A 25,223-nucleotide genomic window follows, 5' to 3' on the forward strand; every position below is an offset into this window, starting at 1 on the left:
AGAAACTGGCTATGAAAATACTCCCAAATTTACCTTGTTTGTAAATGAGGAGGTTGGTCAATCTTAAAAATCTAACCCAACTCTAGAGACTTAAAAATTTTTTTTAAAGTCAAAAGTAAACAATTTTGGGTTCTTTTAAGGAATCTTCACATATGCATTTCTGTATGTTCTTTTCTCTGCGTGAAACGCCCTTCTCCCTTTTCTCTCTCTGGTGAACTCTCATTCACCCTGCAAAACCCCATTGGGATGTGACATCTGTGATTCTCCAGCAACTCACTGATTTCATCCCTAGTCTAAATGTGGGCACCCACACTCTCCTTTGAGTTTGCATGGTACTCTCCTAAGACTCTTCTCTGGTATAAAGTATTCTGGTTCCTGACTCTCCTCCTCACTAGAATGTGGACTTCTCATTATAAGCAACACAAATTACTCGTCTTTATAAAGTTTTTCTCCCCTTGATCCCTTACCAAGCATCTAATACAGTGCTCGACACATGATAGGTAGGTAGTAAATGCATGGTGAGGGAATGAATGAGTGAATGAATGCAGACTTGATTCCAAGCCTTTCATTTCAAAATCCATTATTCTTTCCTCTATACTAAACAACCTGAAATATAGAAACAGAAGCACTAAATGTTTCCTTAAAATTTTTTTTTATATTTAAAGAGAGCACAACCTGGGGAGAGGGTAAGAGAGAGAGAATCTTAAGCAGTCTCTCTGCTTAGCACTGAGCCCAAAACAGGGCTCAGTCCCATGCCTCTCGGATCATGATCTGAGTTGAAATCAAGAGTCGGACACTCAAATGACTGAGCCATCTAGATGCCCCTATGTTTCCTTTAAAAAATAAGGTTTTAAGTTCATTTTCTAAATTTACTGAATAAAAAGAACAGCCTGCTTCTATGAGTGGAAGGATAGGGTGCTCCTGGCTAACCTCATGCTATTTTTTTTAAGTGGGAAAGCTCTTTACAGGGACAATTAGGTAAAGATGTTTCTTTTGGTCGTGGTATCAGGTTCAGTGATCTGTTTGCTATTTACCTTCTGTTTCTTAGCAAAACCAGTCTTTGTTGTGAGGCTGGAAGGCACAGTCCAGACCAGTTGACTCGGGAGAGCTTAATGTTAATCGCCAACTATTATAAGAAAATGACTGGCTTCCCAGAAGGGAAAGAGAAGGTCAGAAGTAGCCACTCGGAATGGCCTGATAGTGCTTGGTGTCAATGACAAGATGACATACCAGTCTTCTTAGAAACCAAAGGATCTCAGAGAAAATTCAGTCCCCCGGAGCTGGCAGGATCTCAGAAATTTCACTATTGATGGCTGACTTGAGTTCTCCTCTGGGGAAACTGAAAACTGGATGCATACTTACACACAGGCACAGAAAGAAAGGGAAAGACGTTTTTTGATGCCCCTCCTTGTCCGGTATCTCTTACACAAATGCCACAGGGAGGAGGCAACGATGGCCTGGGGCTGTGACTATCAGCCACTCTTTGCAGCAGAACATCCTGGAAGGGTGTGGGAGGGCACATAGCGTCGTCGACTGGCTCCCGTGATCACACCTGGCACGGTGAGCTCTGCCAACTACCTTCCTGCACATCGTGTTATTTGGGTCTCCGAACAACACTGTGAGGCGGCAAGGGAAAGAGTGACCCTCTCCAGAGTCTAGGTGGGAAGACAAATCTAAGAGAAGCCTTGTAGTCCGTCTCACTGCACGTGGCAAGGTGTGGTAGCCCTGAAAGCAGAAGGCAGGTTTCCAGACCGCTGAGCTAGTGCATAGTGCAGGGCCACTAGAGCTTGTTGCTTGGGTCTAAGGGATAGGAGGAATAAATCTGAATAGGAGCTTTTATATATCATAGATTTTTATCAGCAAGATTAGCTACGGCTTGGGGTCGCCTGGGTGGCTCAGTCGGTTAAGCGTCCGACTTCGGCTCAGGTCATGCTCTCACAGTTCATGGGTTCGAGCCCCACACTGGGCTCTGTGCTGACAGCTCAGAGCCTAGAGCCTGCTTTGGATTCTCTGTCTCCCTCTTTCTCTGGCCCTCCCTTGCTCATGCTCTGTCTCTGTCTCTGTCTCTCTCTCAAAAATAAACATTAAAAAAATTTTTTAGTGTAAAAAAAAAAAAAGATTAGCTAAGGCTTTTGCTACCCAAGGCATGGTCTCCATCAGTAGCATCAGCACTGCCTGGAGACTGTTAGAAACACAGAATTTCCTGCCTCTCCCACATCTACCAAACCAGCATCTGAATAGTAGCAAGATCTGACATGACTGGAGAAGCACTGAGCTGGACAAGAAGGTAACACCATTTTCACAGATTAGTCCCACTACTGATGGAATAATGTTTAAAACCTTTGATTAAAAAAATACTTAATATTTGTATATATACAAATTTTGTGTAATTTTATATACATAAAATCAGCTCATCTATTCTTTCCAAGAACCCTAGGGGCAGGTGCTACTAAAATTTAACAGACGAGGAAACTGAGTCCTAACATAGTAAAGTAAAGGGCCATCTGAGTGTCTGAGCTTATTCAATGATGTGGACACAAGTAACTACTTGCTGAATGAATGCGTGGATGAATGAATGAATGAATGAGTGAGTGAATGAATGAATGAACGAATGAATGAACGAACGAACCACCAAACACACTAGAGCTAGGTTCTGGTCTTGAGAACACAGTACTGCTAGGCGTTGGTTCACTCCTGAGTGTGCCTACATATAGGGTGTTTGCTTTATATCCTGTTAGACTTGACCTTGGTCAGAAAATCTTCAAGATGCCAAACTGGGGTGGAGGAGCGAAATGTGGCGCTTGCGAAAAGACGGTCTACCACGCGGAAGAAATCCAGTGCAATGGAAGGAGTTTCCACAAGACCTGCTTCCACTGCAGTGAGTTGGGTGAACACCACAAGGGCCCCTCGGCATCCAGAGGGCATTTATTTCAAAGTTCACATTTAGCCACAAATACTGTATGTAGGTGGTCCTCAGGGTCTGGTCCCGGGACCAGCAGCACAGCATCACCTGAGAACTTATTAGAAATATCACCTTGGGGCCCCACCTAAAGGGATGGTGTTCTCCTGAGCACCCTCTCACCAATAACTTGCCCAGCTCAGAGAACTTGCCCAGCTCTCGCCAAAGTCAGAACAAGCTGGTCTGCTGCTGCCATCATGGTGAAAAACTTGACCCAGTGGCAACATTTACAGAGTGTGACTTGGCAAAGAAAGGCAGCTATCGCTTATCTGAAGCCAGCGTGGGTTTGGTTCTGTGTTGCTCCACTGGTCAGTGTCCCTGAAGCCAGCTGCCACTGGTCTTTCCTAAGAACCTGTGTCAGGTGAGGGGCACCATCTGCCAATTCTGTAATAGTCCAAACGGGAGGAGTTTGGGGCGTGGACACCAGTGGCATGACAAAGGGAACCTCTACCATCACCTGCTGGACACAGATGCACAGTGTCACAGCTGGGGGGGGTACAAACCCTGGGGTCCACGGGAGTCTGGCTTTGCCTGACCTGTGACTTTGGACAGATCATTTCTCATCTCTAAGCCTGGGTCACAAGAACATGCAGCAGAACTAGAAGCAGAACCTATACCTTCAGACCTCCAGTCCAGTCCCCTCAACATGACTTCATTCTAGAGTTTCCAACCATTAGTCCAGTTCTAGGAGAACAGTCTTTGACCACTTACCTTCCTTGCCTCCCTCCAGTAGGTCTGGCTTAAGGGCTAGTTTTGCTAGACGTTTGGCACACTCCCTCCCCACATGTTCCCCCCACACCATCCCCATGATTTAGCCCAGTGGCCACAAGGTGTCACACTGCCCCAAACTGTTTCAAATGGAACTTCAAGGATTGGGCTCCATCTGTTAAAGCGTGGAGATACTTCGTCCTTAAGCTGCCAAAAATAGTCAGGTTTTATCTGCTTCCAGAGTTTCCATTATCTCTTACCTTCCATGGCAAACAGAATTGTCATCGAAGAGTAGGGGTCAGCACGGCTCTGAGGGACTGGGTTGGTGGATTTACTAATAAGCTTTGAGCTCTAGTGATGGGTAATTATTTTTAAGTCATCACACACGTCCCTCAGATTCATCATCATTATTACAATCATCTAGAAGTCATTGCTCAAGAGTTCCTTCCATAACCTTCTAGATTTTGCTCAAAAACAGCTAGAGCTTTTAACAAGAGCAGGCATTGGGAATAACGGAAAGATACTAGAATTAGACTAAAAATGACTAGGATTGCGGTCTGGGCTCTGCTGGGGACTAACTGCATGACCTTGGCCAAGTGATTTCACCTCTGTGAGCCTTAATTCCCCCATCCATAAAATGGAGATGATAGTACCCACCATAACATGTTGTCCCAAGATGGAAACTGGGGTTCTTGATGAGGCCTCTATTCTCCCAACTTCAGTATCTGAAGGAGAACAAGACATGGTAGGAAAGCTTTCCATGGTCAGGGGTGTCTTGTCCTCGGGTAGCAGGTGGATGCCCTACTCAATGGAGCCACGGTAGAAGGGATTTGAGCATTTGCTGGTGTGTCCCTTTTAACCATTTGATATTTTCCTTAGAACTCATGGGCGGGCTGAGGATCTGAGCAGTACATGTTTCAGTAGGAGTGGACAGAAGGGTCCTGCAGAGGAGCACGCTTTTCTAGATTACCATCCCGGGACTTGCCTGTCTACAGGCCAACCTGTAGTTGTCGTAAACAGGCTTCAGAAAGGCAGAGGCTACCTTAGCTTGTCCCCTGGCCAGTGTTCTCCAAACTCCTAGACAAATCTTAATCCTCCTTACCAAGGCTGTCCAAAAGAAATATAATGCAAGCCACATATACAAATTTAACTTTTCTAGTAGGCATGTTTTTAGAAAGGTGTAAAGAAGTGAAATTAATTTCTTTTTTTTTAAATATTTTATTTCTAGGAGAGAGAGGGAGAGGGAGACAGAGTGAGCAGGGGAGGGTCAGAGAGAGGGAGACACAGACTCTGAAATAGGCTCCAGGCTCCGAGCTGGCAGTCAGCACAGAGCCCGACGCGGGGCTCGCACCCACAAACCGCGAGATCATGACCTAAGCGAAAGTCGGACCCTTAACCGACTAAGCCACCCAGGCGCCCCGAAGTGAAATTAATTTCAAAACATTTCATTTAAGTGAATATGCCCAAACATCGTGTTTCTACACGTAATCAATATACAAATTATTAATGGGATATTTTACATTCTTTTTTGTTTGTACTAAGTGTTTGAAATCTTTTTTGTTTGTATTAAGTGTTCTGAATTTTGCACTCAGAACACGTCACATACACGGTGGTCAGGGGCTGCAGCAGTGGCCACCACAGCTCCACTCTGCCTGTGTGTGAGAGCTGGCCAGGGGCCAGGGAGCGACTATAGAGAGGCCCCGGGCATGATGGGGCGTACCCAGTCCTGGAGTGCTGGGGATGAGAACTGGGGCAGGGGGCAGTGGACCTGAGGCCATCTGCAACTTACTGCCATATAATCATGGACAAGTCACTGACTATCATTCACTCATGCATGGAGGCCTTCATTCACTTACTCATCCATTCATTCATTCATTCATTCAACCAATGCTTACAGAGGACTAACTCCAGGCTAGGCCCCATACTATGTTCTGAGGATAGTAAAATAAGTGTTGCCCTCAAGGAAGTCAGAGTCTAGAGCATCAATGTTTTAGAGACGTTTTTCTGGAGACTGGAAGCTGATAGCAACAAGAAGGTTGGAGAAAGGTGTATGTTATATGCCCAAATAGAAGGCATTTTTCTCCAAAATTGATTTCTCATAAAAAGAGTTTGCCTTGTGTTTAAAGCCTTATAAAGTATCTTATGCTATAGGACAGTCTCTCAGCTTTTCTTGCTTTTTACAGAGAATTTTTAACACACACGATGTTGACTTGTTTAATGTATTTACTTACGTTTGTTTCGCGTCCACACAACCACCAACCCCTCATCTACAACCTTGTCTTCCCCCACTCTCTTATTCAATTCTATGATGTTTTTACATAAAATACTATTTGAGGAAAGCATATTACCCTGAAACAACCTCATTCAACGGTTGACTGCTTATAAAGGTCACTTGGCCAAAAACAAAAAAACAAAGGAGGCAAATAAACTGAATGCACGAGTCTTACCTGTCTTGGGGCGATGGCCTCACTATTACAAGCGGTGAATAAATACCACCATAAACAACCTTTAAGGATCAACCTTTACAGCGCAGTAACAGCGAGTTGTTAAGTTGTGGAAATCCTACATATTTTTTTAAAGCTGCCCAGTTATTCTGCTAATAGGAATTTCTAGCTGAACTACAATTTCCAGGTGACAGCCTGGGCTCAGGTACAACCAGGGCTGACTCTCAAAGACCACACAGGAATGGTAAGCTTGGAGAGCTGAGTCACTGCCTCAGAAAGACACCGGTGATAAGGAAATGCTGATGGCGAGGATGCAGAGGAAGAATCTGGATACTGTTTTTTCCTGAATTTGTGTGAGATTAGAAAAAAGTAACCTCTCTGAATGCATATATTATTGATCTCTATTATTAAATTAAATATTATAAGTAGGTAGTTAACACTATCATTTGCATCCTTAAAAGTTTATTTTTTTGCAATTTGGCAAAAAAAACCCCACTTTTTAAATGTATCTTCTTTTTGGAAAAATGGGAGCTTGCCTTATATACTTCATATCATGGGGGACACTTTATATTAGGTAATATATAGTGACTGGGGACTTCAGCCAGTAGAAGCCTCAGGGTCTATGAGACAGGTCTACCTCTTCACCACCCCAAACCCCCCCCCCCTCATCCCGCTTCCGGACCTGGATCAAAAGTAGCCTCAGTGGTAATTGTCCCCTTGAATATCACAGTGCTCCTCAAAGGCCACGGTAAGTACAGAAACTGCTCATTCCCGATTCTGATATTATTAAGAAAAAAATAAGTTCATCCCCTGTCTCGGTGCCTTATCCCCTCCTCACCCCCACAAGCACACACACACACACACTTCCCTGATGTCACGTGAGGTTACCCACTCAGGAATTTAGGCTGCTCGGATTCAGGGACAATATTCTTAACTAGCCCAAGACCACACGCCTGGTTCCGATACTGGCCTCCCCTTCTTTCTAGCTGGTTCCACTGGACACATTATGTCGCTTCTCTGTTCCCCAGTTTCCTCATCTGTGAAATCAGGGCTGCTTTGGAATCCATGGTTCAAGGTGCTCTGGTGAGGAATCGAAGTTGTGCTCTTGGCCAGAGGGCCCCTCTTGCTGGGTCCCTTGGCCCTGAGCATGGAGGGAAAGGGGAAAGAGCCTCGGCCCCAGCCCCCTGACTGTCCCTTCCTCGGCAGTGGCCTGCAGGAAGGCTCTCGACAGCACCACGGTCGCAGCTCATGAGTCGGAGATCTACTGTAAGGTCTGCTACGGGCGCAGGTATGGCCCCAAGGGGATCGGGTACGGACAAGGCGCCGGCTGCCTCAGCACGGACACAGGCGAACACCTGGGCCTCCAGTTCCAACAGTGAGTGACACCGCTTCTCCCAGCCCAGTAGAGCCCCAGCTATCAGGACAGTTCATTTCGTTCCCATAGCAACGTTTTCTGGAAGTGGGAGAATGGACTCCATTGTTGACTGGCTAACAATCAGAATACTCGGTCTGACCAAGTTTTAACAATGTGTCATCTCTCCGAAGACTCTCTTCAAATTATCTTCCTTTCTAAAGGGCAATACTTTTACACCATGGCTCTTGGTTTGCATGTTAAGAGAAATCCTGGAAAGTACAGATGTTCCATTGTTTGACCTTTGCTAAACTGCATGGAGTCTCTTCTCTTCCCCTTCGGGCATTTCTGTGTAAATCACATAAATATGGCAGGAAAGCAATGGCCATTCTCTGCGTGCTCATCACTAAAAGATTTCTTCCCTTAGGGTTGTAAGATGACTAATATCCACATCACAGGGAGGGGGTCTGCAGGGAGGGCAGTGTGCCTCAGGAGTAAGCAATCAATTATGACTGTTCTGTGGGTCTCCCTTGTTGACAATCCAGCGCTGAGGATCCCCCCCAATATTATCAAAGGAAACTGCGATATCACACTGTCCAACCTCCATCTACCAGGCTGTTCTAACGTCTCGATGATCACGCTGAGTTCCAGCCTGGAACTGAGTACAGACTGACAGCCACTGGCACGCAGCTGCTGTCTGGCCAGCTGGTACCCGGACTCAGCTCTGCAGTGGGACTAGACAGAAAGGCCTACCCCCACTGAGGCAGTGGCCCATGGAGGGCCTCCCCCAGAGAGCAGCCGTTAGACCATCTGAAGAGTCATCTGGCCCCTTCAGTAGCCCATGGTAGAGCCTGGGAAAATGCAGGCATGTAGGAGTTGTTGTTTACATTTTTCTCATTACTTAATCCCAACTGGACACCACTTAATGAAGAAAGATGACACCAACCCCATTCTCTGCCGCACATTGTCCGAAGCTCACTCTTCTCCGCTAGGGCTTTTCTGTAACACTGCACAAAGAGAAACAAGAGTCTGCAGACCTGGGTTTCGTCCCAGCTCCGATAACGAGCTGCCTAACCTTGGGCAGTTACCCCTCATACCTTCACCCTCTTCCAACTAGACCTGCCTACCCTAGAAGGTATGGCGAGATGCAAGTGATAAATGCACAAGTAAACGCCAAAAGACACAGAAGCAAGGGGGTGGGTTACTGTGCTTCCATCTTGGACGTTGCTCACATGGAGACAGGTGACCTTTGGATGCAGGATGGCAACCTGAACCGTGACAGGGAATGCATCAGTTTAATGGACCATGGTTTGTTTGCCATCAACTGTCAAGACCCCATCTTGCTCTATAATGTTTCCACAACTCACTCCATAAAGCAGACCAGTGGGCTTCAAGATGGTACAGAAAAATGTAAACACTAGCAGCAATTATAACATGACAATAGAAGCAAACACACAGGGAATGCTAGCCAAGTGTTTTATAACAGAAAGGACAGATGTAAGCCAATTAGAGCTAGGCTTGTTACTCCTTGCTAAATGCCAGGAGACACTCCGACTTCTAAGTGCTTTGCTCAGGTCCCCTCGTTAAACCCTCTCAGCAACCCTGAGGAAGGCACCATGATTAGCCCCGTTTTCCAGAGGAGGAGTCTGAGGCACAGACAAGTTAAATAACTTGCTTAAGGTCCCACAGCTAAGTACTCTTTTCCCACAAGGTCTAAAGGTTTCATTCATGTTGTCTATCTCGACCAGGTCCCCAAAGCCGGCACGCTCAGCCACCACCAGCAACCCTTCCAAGTTCACCGCAAAGTTCGGAGAGTCCGAGAAGTGCCCTCGATGCGGAAAGTCAGTCTATGCTGCTGAGAAGGTGATGGGAGGTGGCAAGGTAAGGAGCCAAATGGGGCTTGCTCACGTGCAGCACGTCAGTCAGGAGGGCTAAGAGGGGAAAGCAGGAACTGTGAGCAGGTGAGAGCCAGACCTTCGTTCTCCTCTGCTCCGAGGAGCTGCGTTAGGAGCCACCCATCCTCACCCACTTTCCTGGGCTGTGAGGGTCACTCTGCAGAGCCCCTGAAAACCAGAACTGGTGAAATTCGATACAACAAGCCTAAGCCCACTAGGTGGGAGGCACCCAGCTAGAGCTCTGGAGATACAAAGTTGTACAAGCCCCTTGCCCTTCGGTGTCCACACTCCTTCCAGAGCTATGAGCCCTGCGAGCCCATCACCACCGCATAACTCAATCCGCCGCTGGCATCACCCCTGATGGATAGAACAGACACCTCACAGCAGCAAGAAGCGTCCTTGCTCACAAGCGTCCTGGCAATCGGAGGAGTCATCCAATGTCCAGGACAGTTATGCACACTCCCTCTGCAAGCTCTGGTTTCAGGGGATTCACCAAAGGGTTTGGGCCTGAAGGAGGGGAAAAAAGCGGTTCATACTAAAGCAGTTCAGGGTAGATGGAAAGAAGAGCCATGGAGAGTGTCTGACTTCAAATACGAAGCCAGTCTCCACTCCAAGACTGGCCACTTAAAGACGGAGGACCCCGAGGCCATGCCTGGTGGACATGCAGGTGTGCAGGAGGCCATCTTCCAGTGATCCAGGCCACGCAACTCTCTTCCAGCAGAAATATACAGAGATCAAGTGAATAGAATTACCTGTCTATTTGCCTCATTTCTTCACTTCTTTTCTTCCTTAACTTTCTATTCAATGTAAATGTTACCCACTGCCCCCTCTCTATTCCTTGATCTTCTAGAAGGGAATAGCCCTTTTCTATTTAGTCTGTTCTGAAGGAACACATATGGTAATCATTTTGATAAATATATTTTTAGGGGTTCTGAGAATTGCTGGCCGCTCCCATCTCATTTTCTCCAAATCCCTGGGAAAATTGTTCTGGGGCCTATTACACACGCCAACGGTTTGGACTGTGGCACTCCTCTATATGCTGCTGGCCAGGGGGTTTCACACGGACACAGAATAGGCTGTCCCCGCCCCCCGCTAATGTAACTCTCCTGCTCTCGTGCACCCATCAGCCTTGGCACAAGACCTGCTTTCGCTGCGCCATCTGTGGGAAGAGTCTAGAGTCCACGAATGTCACTGACAAAGATGGGGAACTTTACTGCAAAGGTGAGCGGGGACTCCCTGGAGATGTTTTCCCAGGGAGGGTCCTTGGAGGGTAAGCTGTGTGCAGCCGGGAGGCTTGTGTCTGCCAGGGGGCATGGCTTCTCAGCCTGAGCGGGGTCTGAGCTCTCAGGATGGGGAGCAAAACCACCCACCTAAGGGCAAGATGACTCCTCCCTGCCCCAGCTCTGGCCCCCTCCGTTGGAGCATGTGGGGGGACCGGATCCTTGCAGACGCTCAGTGGTTCGGGGCAGCTGGGTGCCTGGGGGCAGAGAGGATGAGGAGGAAACAGAGCCCTGACTCAGGTCCTAGAAGAGGCCACAGGCCTGGGTAAACAGTATCACAGTCCCTTCTGAAAATCCAAACACCTCTATCTCCCTGGGTGCTGGTTCGGGGTGACTAGGGAAGGATGAACTCTCTTTAGTTTATTAGATTTAAATAATAGATTATTAGTTTAGAGAGTTTGACCTCTCCTTAGTTTATTGAGATCTATTTCCTTCCTTCCTTCCCTCCCTCCTCTCTCTGCTTTCCCTCCTTCCTCCCTCACTCCACGCCCCCTTCTCTCCCTCCTTCCTTCCTGACATTTGTTTCTAATGTTGCATTATCACCCAGTGATCGCAGGGACAGAACTGACAACAAATTTTCCTTCTGGCCCTCACGGCCCTGCCCCCAGATGCCTCCACAATCCCTTTGTCTTGTGGAGACGTAGAAGGGGTTGGCTCTTCTCCGATGCTATGCAAAGGAAGGGATGCATCAGGGCCAAGGCCAACGTGTCCTCCACTCTCCTAGGCCTACTGTTTCTCAGTGGGGTCCTCCCACCCTGTCACGTAATGATGGTGTCTCAAGGTCTCCAAGCGTGTGTGTTGGAATGGGGGGGAGCAATGGGAGAGGGGAAGAGGGAGGACATTACTAACAAGACTGCAGGGTGCCCCAACTTTGCTCCCTCGGTGAGACAGAATGCGAATGAACGCTCTACCCAACGGGGGGTGCCTCCTCCGGCCAGTGGAGGACACACAGGGTCCTCAGCATACCCAGGCCAAAACCCCTAAAATGTTGCTGCAGCCAGCAGAGAGATGAGCACGCAGACAAAGAATTGCATGGCCAAGTGAAAAAAAGCTCTAACAGTAGCACACAAGGAGGGAAGTGACCCGCTTGGGGCGTTAGGGAAGGCTTCTCTGAAGATGAGCCCCCGGAGGGTCTTGAAGGGTGACTGTGGGTTTTTGTGGGGGCACGCCAGGGACCGCGAGTGCTTCCGCATGCCCGCAGTGTCAGGAGGGACGCAGCGGCAGGAGGGGACGAGCCTGGGCAGGCAATCATGGCCCCAGTCGTGTTGACTCACACGAGAAAACGTCTGTGAACACTTCGGCCTAAGTGCCCGGAAGTGTGAACAATGTTGATCGGCGGATCTAAATTAAATATAGTTCAATATACTTAAAAGTTAACTTACGAATACATTTATCACAAGGACGTCACTCATGGGTGAAGAACTGTGTCCAGGCACAGGGAAGTGCAAACATGGTCTAACCAACCCCTTCTCTCTCCCCTCTCCTCCCTCTCGTTCAGTTTGCTACGCCAAAAACTTTGGCCCTACGGGTATTGGGTTTGGAGGCCTAACACATCAGGTGGAGAAGAAAGAGTGAAGAGTGTGACATACTTCCACGGGCCTCAAGCATTTCCATGTAACCCTGCCTGGCGGAAACTCTCCCCCGAACATCCTCTCGTTGAGGTCGGGCAGTATTTCTCCTCAGAAGCGATCGTAGTCTTTACCCAAAGTTAGAAGACACCTTCGGAAGAAAGCATTAAAAGTCTAACCTATAACAAATGCGTTGTTATTTCTCATACCCAGGGTGGGAGAGGCAATAAATAAATATTTTAGCGGTACCTTGTGTGTCTCTGGCTCTTTCCTTTCAAATAGAGGGAGATTTTCAGAAAAGAGAGAGGTGTTTCTAAAAACTCACTGCAAACAACGTAATGAATCTTGATGTCAACTGAGGAAGGCCTGAGGAGGAGGAACACGAGGCAAAGGGAAGCAGGCTTCCAGAACCTGTCCATTGAGCTTCTTGCTCCTTACCAACAGAGAAGGAGACGGGCTTCCAGAGGAAGCAGGCGACAGGAGAGCAAATTCTAGAAGGAAAATCAAAACTAAGAAAACTGCTGAAGAGGCGGTCCTTTTATCCTATTGTCCGCTTGCAATCTCACACCTCTCGTGAAAACCCAGAAATGGCAACAAAATGTGGAGTGGGCTTCCGTGTTATACACAACGGGAGGAGGATTTTCTTTGATTCTGGGACAATTCCCTAGGGTTTGGCAATTTTCTGAAAACCTCTCCTACGTCAAATCGCCGGCCTTGCTGATGAAATGCAGCCAATTAAAAATATCTCTGTGCCTCCTCAGCAAGTTTTCAGCGGCCCGACTGTGCGTATTTTCTCGGGCCTCCGCTTTTAACCACCACCTCATTTCTCCCACCACCGTGCAATTCTGAATGATTTGGAGGAAACGAGCGCAAAACAAAAGCTAGACTAAACCATGGGTTTATCTACACTCCAAGTCCCAGGAAGCCTTCCTTTAAAAGGAGCACTAATTCAGGGTTGCTCACGTACTGCCATAGACAAAGCCCTGCACTGACTTTATTATTTATTTACTAGTTTTTTGATGCTTCAGAAGCAATTACGTCTCATCATTTTCTCTATTTGGTTGGCATGGCTCAGAGAAACAAAGGGTGGGGGGTGGCTGGCAGAGGCTGTGCCCCGTTCCACTTTCAAAGAGATAATGTTTTACATGCCCAGAGACCCTTGCAGGGGTCATTGAGCCGTTGAGTTCCACCAAAAGGACCCGAGGGTGGAAACAGTATACATTTTACGTTCTTGGGGGAAGGTAGCAAAGGGCATTTATTTTTCACTTGTAAGCTTCTGGCCAGAGGTGTATGGAGAGCCCATCAAAGCCAGTCAATCAATAACACCAGGCATAAACTGAATCAACTAAATCAAGTCCCCTTTAACCTGCATGGACTTTAGAAGCAATATAGTACCCGGGCCTCAGCTAGGAAGTCTGTCCACTAGGGACCTCCGGGCTTGCAGAGGGCTGACTCACACGTGAAGTGAGCACCGCGCAGGGCGGCCTGCTCCTCCACCACTCTCCTGGTTACCAGCCCCACCACCCAGCCACCTTGGAGACGGAGCTAAAATCTTGAGTCTTCCTTAGCTTTGCCCTCTCCCGCACCCTCCCTTGCCACACTCCCCAAGCCTCCGTGATTCTGACTTCTCTAAGTCTCTAGAATACACCCCCTCCATTCCTACCCTGTGGTACATGTATCAGTCAGTTAGGGCTTCCATAACAAAGCACCAAGGGCCGGTGGGTCAAACAATGGAAATTACATTTTCACACTTCCAGCGGCTAGAAGTCTGAGATCAAGGGGTCAGCAGAGTTGGTTTCTTTTCTTTTTCTTTTTTTTTTTTTTTAATGTTTTATTTATTTCTGAGAGAGAGAAACTCAGCATGAGCAGGGGAGGGTCAGAGAGAGAGGGAGACACAGAATCAGAAGCAGGCTCCAGGCTCTGAGCTAGCTGTCAGCACAGAGCCTGCTGCGGGGCTCGAACCCATAAACCGTGAGATCATGACCTGAGCCAAAGTTGGACACTTAACCGACTGAGCCACCCAGGCGCCCCAGCAGAGTTGGTTTCTGAGGCCTCTCTCCTTGGCTTGTAGATGGCCGCCTTCTCCCTGTCATCACATGGCCTTCCCTCTGTGCATGTCTGTGTCCTAATTTCCTCTTATAAGGACACCATTCATGTTGGATTAGGAACCCTGAAAGGCCTCATTTAACTAATTACCTTTGTAAAGACCCCATCTCCGAACACAATAACGTTCTGAGGTTCTGGGGGTTGGGACTTCAACATATAAATGTGGGGGCAAGAGGGAGGACACGGTTCAGCCCATAACAGTATGTCACATAAGGACTTTCACAAGTTGGCCTCGGACTTAACCTTCAACTTAGCTTTAGACCCTCTCTTCCAGATGAGCTCCAGCTACACTCAAAGGCTTTCCAAATATGCCAAGTACCCGACCCCATCATGCTTTTGCTAATGCTGCTCGTTTTGCCTAAAACATCCAGAAGAGGGAAGCCCCTCCATTTTCACCACCTAACCCAACTTCTTAGCCTGGCGAACTCCTAGAATCAAGTCACGGGTCAAGTGCCATCTTTTCTGCAGAATCTTTCCCAAATTTCCTGCACAGAATTAATCCACCTCTGTGTTCCCACAGCTGATACATAATTGGCAAAGCACTGCACTCATTACAGTGAAATTTTGAATTCCCATCTGCTTCCTTGTTAGACTGCGACATGCCTGTATTCACAGCGCTCGACAAAGAGTAGGCACGCACGAAACATGTGTTGAGGGAGTGAAGTGGGAGAGTGTAGGCTGGACTAAATGCACATTCTGCTAGAAAATAAAAGGAGTGATTATTATATGTGGAGCGAAGGAGTTTAGGAATGAAAAAACAAAGCAAAACCAAGAAAGGGCCTTATTGTGGTTTAGCGGGCGTTTTGTTTCCCCTCTGCTTCCTGAACACTGTCCTACTACATCTTCCGGCTCCTCGACCACTGATTGGGACACGGGACTGAGTTTGGCCGATGGAGGCCTGGTCCCCAAGACATGCGGGAGAGTCCCCATTCTCTTTCCACACCTGTGGATGCAGAAGGGCCAGGGGACACTGAGGCCCTGGAAACGGTGGAACCACTCGCTGGGAGGGAGCTCGGGTCCCTGCACGGAAGAGTATCTGCAAACAGCTACACGGACTGTCACGAGAGGGGGAAATAGACCTTATGCTGTGTTAAGCCAGTGAGGTTGGGGCGGGGGGTTATTAAGCCCCGTTGACTGTTATTAACCCCCGTGACTACAATACCCCCGGCTGTAATACCAGCTGTGCGGTAGCCAAGATTGCCCACTTCTCACTGTTCAGGGCCCAGCCAGTCTGTTAAGTCACCGGGGGCATCACAGCGGAACCGTCACGTCCCCGTGGCCCCTGCAGACAAGCCCAAACCTGTGCCTTCTCCCCTCTCCTTTCAAAGCCAAACTAAGACTCTGCTCCACGTAGTCCTTACTGCCTGCGCATTTGGCTCTCAGGTGCCCTCCCAGCTGCCCACCCCACGCCGGCCGCCACTGCTCTGCCGAGCCCACCGGAAACTTCCAGACCACAAGCCCCGTCTTTCCTCAGTTGTTCTTCTCAACCTCTCCTCAGCTCCTGACAAGTGGCTCCTCCCTCTTCGAAATGAATTCTTCTTGAATTCTATGCCACTGTGCTCTCGTTGATTATCCCCGACTCCTCCCAGTGGCCTCCTCCTCTTCTCCAGCTCCCCAAATCCATGCTCTGGAAGGCTGTGTTCCTGTCCTTAGCACAGAGCTGATAAATGCAGGAAGCAGCCACGAGTGGGCTGGGGAAAACAAAGAAATGGAGCACCCTAATTTAGAGGCCTCGAGGACAGGTTTCTCTCCCCCACCCCCATACCTTTTGTTTCTTCGCATTGGTTGTCATCTTTGGTCTCTTTTTAGAATTGATCTTACCATTTCAGGAGGGAGTTGGAAAATGGAAAGGGTTCCATTTTCATCTCAGTTTTCTCCCTCTCTCCTGCGACAACCTCATCCATCCGTGCTCATGACTTCCATTCATGCCCTGGTCTCTTTACAGCTGTCTTCTAGACTTTTCCATTGCATACCCTGCAATGCCTCAAGCTCAGTAGGCCCCAACCACCAAACTCATCACCTAGTCTGCCCCACACAGTTTTTCTTACTTTTCAGAAGAGCACTGCCACCCTCTCATTCACTGGGTTCAAAGTCATCCTCGACTCTCCCTTCTCTTCCCCTCACATTCAATCAGTCATCTGGGCCTTCATTATATCTTGCCTGGACCATTATACAAGGCTTATCTCTAATGTTCTATATCCGTCAGAGCCTGGTCAGAAAAACAGTTTGTGTTTTGTTTTAATAGAGAGAAAATAATAGAATTGATCAAGCAGGTGCTAATCTTTTTCAGAAAGTAAAGAGGAACACCCTGATGTAGTACAGAGGTAAGAACTGCAGGAAGCAGTCACTAAGTGTTGGGCTGGGGAAGACAAAGAGAAGAGATTGCCCAGGACAGGTTGCCCAGGGCCAGCAGTCAGACCTCTGAGCAGCCAGCCCTGCCTGGTGACTGCTGGGGCTTCTAAGGGAGGCCATGGAGGTGGCTGGGGAACAGCAGGAGGAAAGCTAGACATGGTTCCAACTGCCATCATCAGGGTTCAAGGCCACTGTAGGAACAACACTGAGAGGAACGGCTGGCAAGAAAAGTGGAGTTAAGTGTCTCCTCCCTTCCTCCTCTATCTGCAAAACTTACGGAAAATCAGCTGACCAGGAAATTGTAGTTTTTAGAATGCTAGTCCCAGAACATACAACACAGGGTATGGAAAGGTGAATTTGGCACATTTCCTCACTTCTAGCCAATTTTCCAAAGATTTCTGAATTAATAGCATTTATTGAGCACTTATTATGTGTCAAGTATAATTCTAAGCACTTTATGTTATTAACATATTTAATCCTCATAACAACATTTGGGATATATACTATTATTATCCACTTGATAAAAATGAGGAAGCGGAAGCATTACATAGGGAAGTCATTTGTTCAGAGGTAAAAGTCACTTATAATTGGCATATCCAGGATTCAAAGCCAAGGTGCCTAGCTATAAAACACTGACTCTCAAACTTTTAATTTTTTTAAAGTTATTTTTTTAATGTTTTATTTATTTCTGAGAGAGAGAGAGAGACAGCGTGAGCGGGGGAGGGTCAGAGAGAGAGGGAGACACAGAATTCGAAGGAGGCTCCAGGCTCCAGGCTCTGAGCTAGCTGTCAGCACGGAGCCTGATGCGGGGCTCGAACCCACGAACCGTGTGACCATGACCTGAGCCGAAGTCGGACGCTTAACTGACTGAGCCACCCAGGCGCCCCTCAAAACTTTTACTTTTTTTAAACTTTCACACCAACATGTAGCTGAGGAAAAAGTCACAGTCAGATGGTAAGGGTAAGAGTCCTTAAGTAAATGATTCTCAAACTGTAGCATGTGCATGTAAGAACCGTTTGGGGAACCTGATACAAACTCAGATTCTAAGACTCACTTTTCAGAGAATAATCTGGAAAATCTGAGAAGAGGAATTGGAATTTTAAACAAGTGATCCTTGGACACCACCCCATCACCACTGCAGGCCCATTATTCTGATGCAAATGGTCTATGGACCACAATTTGAGAATACTCACTTGACAGGGGTTGGTGAGAACAGACAGGAAGACAGAACTTAAAAAAATCCTTGTGTTCTCCCAGTTGAGAATCAGTCCTCAGAAACAACTCTGATCACATCATGTCCTGCTTAAAATCCCCTCAATTTGTTCAACAACCTCATGCAACAGATTAATTCAAATATTCATGGAACACATACTGTGTGCTAGGCAATATTCTAGGTACCTGGGATGCATCAGTGAACAAAACAAAAATCTCTCAGGGACCTGCTATCCTAATGGGTTGGGGAAGGAGGCAGTAATGCAGCAGACATATTACATAATACGTTAAAAGGCAGTAAGTGCTAGGGAGAAAATGCAGAGTAGGGTAAAGAGGAGGAATAGGTCAAGGAAAAAAATGTTCCACCTTTCCAGACGTTGGTGAGCATAGGCCTCATTGAGAAGTTGGCATTTGGAAAAAAGCTCAGAGAAAAGGCATTTAGCCCCATGGATATCTGGGGAAAGAACATGTCAGACAGGGAGCAGCAGGGAAAGGCTTGAGAAAGAAGCATGCCTAGCAGGTGGATAGGCATCAGCAAGAGGGAAAGCAGAAGTGGTCAGACCCTGCCAGGCCTTGCAGGCCACTGGCAGGGCTTTGGCTCTTCCCCTGGTGAACTCAAGAGCCACTGGAGGGTTCTAAGCAGAGAAGCAATAAGATTCAATTTGTCTTTTATAAGGATCACTCTGGCTGCTTATAGCAGGGTAAGGGTGGAAGCAGGGAGACCAAATAAGAAGGCCGTAGTAATCCAGGCAAGAGGTGATGGTAACTCAGAACTATAGCAGCAATGGTGGCCAGAAGCATTCAATTCTGGATGCATTCTCAAGATGGAGTCCACAGGATTTCTCAAAGAAATCTCAATCTGGTGTATTACGAGAGAAAAAGAATCATCAAGAAACAATTCTAAAGTTTTGACATTGGGTAATTGAAAGGATGGAGTTCCAATCAACTGATATGGAGAAGACTGAGGGTAGGGAACAGCGTTGTTTACTTTTTATTTATTTTATCTTCAAAAAATTTTTTTTAATGTTTACTTATTTCTGGGAGTGAGAGAGAGCGAGCGCATGAGCAGGAGAGGTGCACAAAGAGAGAGGGAGACACAGAATCTGAAACAGGCTCCAGGCCCCGAGCTGTCAGCACAGAGCCTGACACGGGACTCGAACCCGTAAACTGCAAGATCAAGACCTGAGCCAAAAAGTCTGACACTTAACCGACTGAGCCACCCAGGTGCCCCTATTTTATCTTTAAATATACTATATGTTTTATTTAATTCTTTATTTTTTATTTGTGAGAGTGAGGGTAGGGTGGAAATTAGAAGTTCAGTTTCAATTTTGGACATGTTAAGATGTCTATTAGACATTTATTTAAGAGGATAGAGTTGGAGAAGGAGTCTGAACTAGAGTTAAAAATCTGGGGCATTTTGGCACACGGATCGTATACACAATCACACAACTAGATGAGATTATCAAGGAAGAAGTAAGTTTAGATAAAGGACAGGAAGTTCAAGAACTGGCCACTGAGACATTCCAACATTAAACGGCAGGGCATGGAAAACAGCAAAGGAGACTTGGAGATCTCAAGAGCAACCGGTGGGATTAAAAGGAAACTCAGGGGTGCTGTCTCGTGAAGGCCACAGGAGGAGTGTATTTGGGAAGAGGGAGTGGTCACTGTCAAGTGCGGCTGAGCAGTTTCCACAGAGGGCAGGGGTGAAAGCCTGACTGCTTAAGTGAGTTTAAGAGGAGGATGGGCAGACGGGAATTGGAGATGCCCGCTATCCACAACCTTTTCAAGGACTTTTTACTGACAAATGAGTAAAGAAACAGCCCCTATTGCTCACCTAAAAACATTCAAGGCCCCTGGTGATGGATTTCCAATCAGCCATTCCAATTTACTACCCAAACCCCCCTTTCAAACACCCTAAAGACCCAGCTGTCAAGGTTCTAACTATACTTCAGACTCTCCCATTGTCTGCACTTGGCGGGTTCTCTACATGAGAATGCCTTTCACTTCCAACTCTGTATTTCCAAACTAAATTGAAAGGCCCTTTCTAATGCCTTATTGTCTATTAACACTTCTCTTATCACTTCTAGTGAGGCTCTCTCCAACCTCTAAACTCTAACAATATTTTGTCTGTGCTTTTCTTATGGCTTTTAATATTTTCTATGTTATACTATAATTTCATTCATCTTACCTTTCCTTCTAGACTGCAAGCTCTGTGATTAGTATGCCCAATCAAATTTTTTATGGCCTAAAAGATCTATCATGGCGCTCAATAAATATCTGTGGAATAATTTAAAAATTAATGAAATGTGCTTTCCTTGTCATATATCACTTAGAAGCACTGGCATACAGCCGTTTGGAAGGTATGAGGCGAGGAATTTGAATTTTAAACAAGTAAGCCCCTGCTCCATCCCTATAATTCTGATTAAATGGTGTATGGACCACAATTTGAGAATATATACTTGGTAAAGTTTGAAGAGAAAGGGAAAGGCTATAGCTTGAGAAAGTCCTTCTGTCCCCCCACTGAGAATCAGAGTCTTCAAACAATTACAATCATATCATATCCTGCTTAAAAACCCTTCATTCAACAAATTAAAACATTTATTGAACACACATGTGTCTGATAATATTAAGGTGACCAGCACTCTAGAGTGGTTACCCCACTTAGTATCTAAGTGACCTTGGAGAAGACACAAACTTCTTAAGGTGTTAGTTTCCTTATCTGCAAAGGCTCTGTGCTCTGTAGAAAAAAGGAGAAAGGATCCTTGAAAAACTGAAAGGTCAGTGTAGCTAGTACAAAGCGTGGTCCAGAGCAAGACTGGGAAACAAAAATAAGGTTATATTATTCAAGGTCTTGTAGGTCATGATGAGAAGTTCAGCCTTTACCCCAAGAGCAAGGGGAGCCTTAAGGAAGGGTTTTCAGTAGGAAGGAGCCATGCCCAGGGGCATTTATATAAAACACCAAGAGTTACAGTGGAATTTGTTTTTCCTCCAGAACAAGGGAAATTAGCAATTACAATCACATTAGGCCAATATTTTGAGGGTATTAAGTAAAAACAGTAATTAATCTTGAAGCCCTCCTCTGTTCAATCTTCTAAGTAAGATGGAAAATTAAATCTTGCTTACTGGTGTTAATAGTGAGCTCAACTCATTCCTGGAACTGTGAACCCATTTCTTTATGCCCTACAGACACCTTTTCTCAATTTAAGATTCTGAAAAAGTTAAGTGTCAGAAATGAAATCTCAACTACAAAAAAAAAATTTATTAAGTGTGAAAGCAAAACAGGTACTTCTATTTAAATATTTTTTACATATTTATAGGTAAAACAAATAATTTATCAAAAATTACAAGTTTAAAGAATAGTACTATTTTGAAACAACCAATAAAGTATTCAAAATACTACATTTTATCCATAATTCGTGAATATTATCGCAAAAGAAAAGTAACTTGTATTTTCCTGTGAAAAATATAAAAGTTTTTTCAGATGTCTGCCAGGATTGTTCAGGAACAGTCCATCTTGCTAAATCTAAAAGTGTAGTGCCTTTCTGGAGAACTTCTGTTTTTACCAAATAGCTTTACAAACCACCTGCGTTTTCTGTGGGGCTTGGGTGAACTCTTAACCTTCACTCACTTGTAGACCAGAGGACATCAACAGAAACACAATCAGATCAGAGTGAGAGTCTGGGGTCGCTTTTCTTCATACGGAGCGAAGGACTTTCTCCTTGGCTGGGTGGAAGACCATGGTGTACTGGGTCGTCCAGTCTACCGCACAGGGCTTCACCAAGCCAAAGCAGCCACACTTAAAGAAATCTGCAAGGTTCTGTGTGAACCCAAGGCTGCCAAGGAAGGAAGAGAACACATTTTACTACATTTCCTGTTTGCTTTTGACAAACATTCATCCGAACCATAAATATTCACTGAGACTTTACAATATACAACGTCCTTTGAAGATTCTGCAGGAATCCAGAGGGGAATCAGACCATTCCCTGGCTTACAGGACATTACAGTTCCATTTCTGGGCCTGGATCCCTATGATGAGATTCTCTGACTCCTGCCCAGCAACTGAATTTCCTCCTGAGTCCCCCACTCACTGGAATCATGGCTGCCATCAAGAAGTTTCCTTCTTTCCATTCCCATGGCCCGGATTCAGATTTTGATTATTTCAAAGGCCAGGCAGGCCAGAAACAGTATAGTCAACAAGATGATTTTTTTTTCTTAAATACTCTAAGTTAGATATAGCCCTATCTCAATTCCTTCCAATTAATGCTTTTTTTTTTTTTTTTTTTTTTTATAGTCCAGGGAGGTACTGAAGATCTATTATAGTTCTAAAAATACACACCAAATACCATTAGGATGAAATGGGCAGTTACAGATATTTGTCACACCCAATGACCCATGATGGCGCTTCCTCTCTGTACTTCTCTTAAACTTACTTGAGNCTCTGATACCATGAACTCTGAGGGGATAAGTCCCAGCAGCTCAGGCTTCTTTCCACTGGTTCTCACAAGGTGTGCTTCTCTGGGTGGGGCAGGAGGGCGCTGCAGTTGAACCCAAACACCTTTCACCTTGGCTTCCTTCTTTTTCTGATTGTTTTCCTTCAGGAAGCTATCTCAGCTCTTAGAGTGCTTGATGTGCTCAGTATGTACATTAGTTCTCTTGGCAAGAATCTTCCCTCAACTTCCCGGTTTACGACAATGCCAACAGAGCACAGGGTGACACTGCAGGCCCCTGCAGTTGTGCCATGGTAACGTTTGTGGCCCATTCCCCTGATGTCTACAACATCACCTTTCTGACCAAATCACACATACGTGACAACTCCACATGGTCTAAAAGGCCTAGAGAACACGTGGTGGGGGCCTCTCCTCCTTCCCTGGTCATTCTGACAAATTACTAGAAGACGGCAATTCCAGACAAAGGGAGGGTGCGCCTTCTGATTAATCTTACCTATAGGACACGATCTAGTCTTCCAAGAACCTTATCAAAACCCAAACCCTCTACACTAAAACACATCTGTGCCTGAGGATGGCCGCAAACCTGCCGCTGCTATAACACTGGTCAGGACAGGACCATCTCCACTCCTAGGAAGACCAGGGCTGGTTAGGGAGGGAAAGGAATTCGGGGTAAGACAGACAAGACAAATCTTCCATCTGGGCAGATTTTTGGAAGTGACATTCACAGCGGCGGCTCTAAGGCTTTGCCATTAGGTCCTCCAGCTCCCGTTACAGTAATTGCCATTACTCAGCAATTCCCAAACACGCCCCAGCTCTCTCATCTCAGGCCCTTCATCCAGACCCTTCTCTGGGGCTTGAGATGCCCTTCTGTCCTCCATCGGCCCCACTACGCATTTTTCAAGGCTCAGCAGAAAATTCCACCTCTGTCACAGAGGCTTCCATGCTTCAGGGGAGTAAGCATCTGTTCCTCTGGTTAAACTCCTTAGAAAGGACTTCACGATCACTGTCAGTCTGAGACGATCATCACGGGCCTAACACCACTGTCCACCTTCCACCACCGCAGCCATTTCTTCCCAATGGAGTCACCTGCTCTCCTCTCTAGACACAGATCATAGTCCTGTCCCGGGCTGATTTCCTCGTCTAACAGCCTAACAGTTTCATCTTGTACCATAAGTGTGCTTTAAAATAGACTGCTCATGAGATATGCAGTGAGCGTGAGATCCCCAGAGGGCTCAGGGTCACCTCTACAGCACTCCTGGCTTCCAAGACCCTGATATATATGACAGGAAGATAAGCTTCAAAGCCTGATTGTTCATGCCATAAGATGACAGGCTTCCTACAAACACACTCATTTTCCACTGAGGACAGGTTTTATACCACTGCTCTTGGGAAAGCATACCCCAAACCTGAAACACTAGTTTCTCCCTGACGTGGACGGGCACATTAAACACAGGGCTAAAAGAATTACTGGTGGGGCGCCTGGTGGCTCAGTCGGTTAAGCATCCAACTTCGGCTCAGGTCACGGTCTCAGTTCATGGGTTTGAGCCCCACGTTGGGTTCTGTGCTGACAGCTCAGAGCCTGGAGCCTGTTTCAGATTCTGTGTCTCCCTCTCTCTCTGCCCCTCCCCCGCCTCTCAAAAATAAACTATAAAAAACAAAGAATTACTGGTGAGAGAAAGGCAGGTTGAAAATCTTGGCAAAGTTCACAATCTAATGCTTTCTGCAGAGAGCTCCGTGGCTGGAATTCTCGGCCACGTGCTCCGCTATCTCACACTGACTTCATGCCAGCAACACGCAATCTCGTGACCATGTGCCCTGACTAAAGAGATTCCCCACTTTGGCAAAACTTCAAAGTCACTTAACTATTTGTGCCGAGTCCAGTAGACTGAGTCCCAAATTCTTACCACCTTGGGGCTCATGACCTCCCCACTTACCTCCAAGCGCTTCCAAGAAATAAGAGGTTCAAGCTAGAGGAGAGCGGCATGGCCTGGGTGGTGGCAGCAGGCTGGGAAGCCAACAGTTAGGCTAGCACCCTCCCCAGGACCCAGTGGCCAAAGCACACAGGACTTACTTGTATGGGGTCCTCCTGAGGGACAATGCCTGTTTCATATGCCTGCTCTGTTTTAGTAGGCTGCTTTTCTCGTGTGAGGTCAGGCCCAGGAAAGCAATCTGCAAAAGAAGGTTGGAAGGTACGTGAAAAATACCACCACGTCAAGGCTCCATCTCTCTTAGTGCATCACGGGACAGAAGGAAACATTCAGTGTCCCGTCAAATACGGTGTCCCCCAGCCGTCTAAGCAAGATCACTGTGAGACTGACAACAATTCCGCAGTCTAAATGAGACTCCCCTATGTAAATCTAGTAGCTGAGTATTTTTTTTAAGTAATCTCGACACCCAATGTGGGGCTCAAACTCATGACCCCAAATGAAGAGTCACACATTCTTCTGGCTGAGCCAGCGAGGTGCCCCTGAGCATTTCTTTTTTTCTTTTTATTTTTGACTGATTTTCATTAATCTTCAAAAAAGCACAGTCGTGAAAGAATTGCTTTAGTGACTCAAGCCATGGCTTACCACCTTGTTTAGGCTCTCAACACATTTAGCATGCGACTTGTAGATGAATAAAACAATGTGAGGTCAGCATTACAGCAGTTATCTCACCTTGTGTATGCTTCTTAGTAGTTCTTTGGAAAGGGCCAAATGAAAAAGTTAAAGAACATTTAAATGTTCTGAAGTGAAGAACTTTTAAATCCATAATTTGGGGAAGGGTAAGAATTAAGATAACTTGAAAACTCCCAAATTTAGAGCACCTGGGTGGCTCAGCCGGTTAAGTATCTGACTCCTGATTTCAGCTCAGGTCATAATCTCATGGCTTCCTGATTTGAGCCCCGCATGGGCTCTGCA

General features: G+C 46.5%; 2 protein-coding genes across 2 annotated transcripts in view; one reads left to right on the forward strand and one right to left on the reverse strand.

The window, feature by feature from the left end:
• The first annotated feature begins 2,766 nt into the window (after positions 1–2,766).
• On the forward strand, positions 2,767–12,212 carry CSRP3 (cysteine and glycine rich protein 3). Its single transcript, XM_077761043.1, has 5 exons — positions 2,767–2,878; positions 7,318–7,486; positions 9,211–9,343; positions 10,485–10,578; positions 12,136–12,212. Exons 1-5 carry the CDS (start codon positions 2,767–2,769, stop codon positions 12,210–12,212), a joined length of 585 nt encoding a protein of 194 aa, XP_077617169.1.
• Positions 12,213–21,287: 9,075 nt separating this feature from the next.
• The window catches only part of ZDHHC13 (zDHHC palmitoyltransferase 13), a 49,998-nt gene continuing 46,062 nt past the window's right edge, over positions 21,288–25,223 (reverse strand). Inside the window, exons 16-17 of the mRNA XM_077761045.1 lie at positions 24,395–24,492; positions 21,288–21,708 (exon numbers count right to left, since the gene is read on the reverse strand). Coding sequence (XP_077617171.1) covers positions 21,570–21,708; positions 24,395–24,492 — 237 coding nt within the window. The 3' untranslated portion in view covers positions 21,288–21,569. The remainder of the gene's footprint in view (positions 21,709–24,394; positions 24,493–25,223) is intronic.

This window comes from Crocuta crocuta, unplaced genomic scaffold (assembly GCF_008692635.1).
Source record: "Crocuta crocuta isolate KB4526 unplaced genomic scaffold, BGI_CrCroc_1.0 scaffold233, whole genome shotgun sequence".
NCBI lineage: Eukaryota > Metazoa > Chordata > Mammalia > Carnivora > Hyaenidae > Crocuta > Crocuta crocuta.

Excerpts from the sequence above, each read along its gene's own strand:
- CSRP3 (XM_077761043.1), top strand. The coding sequence starts at position 2,767 with ATGCCAAACTGGGGTGGAGGAGCGAAATGTGGCGCTTGCGAAAAGACG. Across the intron at positions 2,879-7,317 it reads CAAGACCTGCTTCCACTGCA|TGGCCTGCAGGAAGGCTCTC; the intron begins GTGAGTTGGGTG and ends CTTCCTCGGCAG. Across the intron at positions 9,344-10,484 it reads AGGTGATGGGAGGTGGCAAG|CCTTGGCACAAGACCTGCTT; the intron begins GTAAGGAGCCAA and ends TGCACCCATCAG.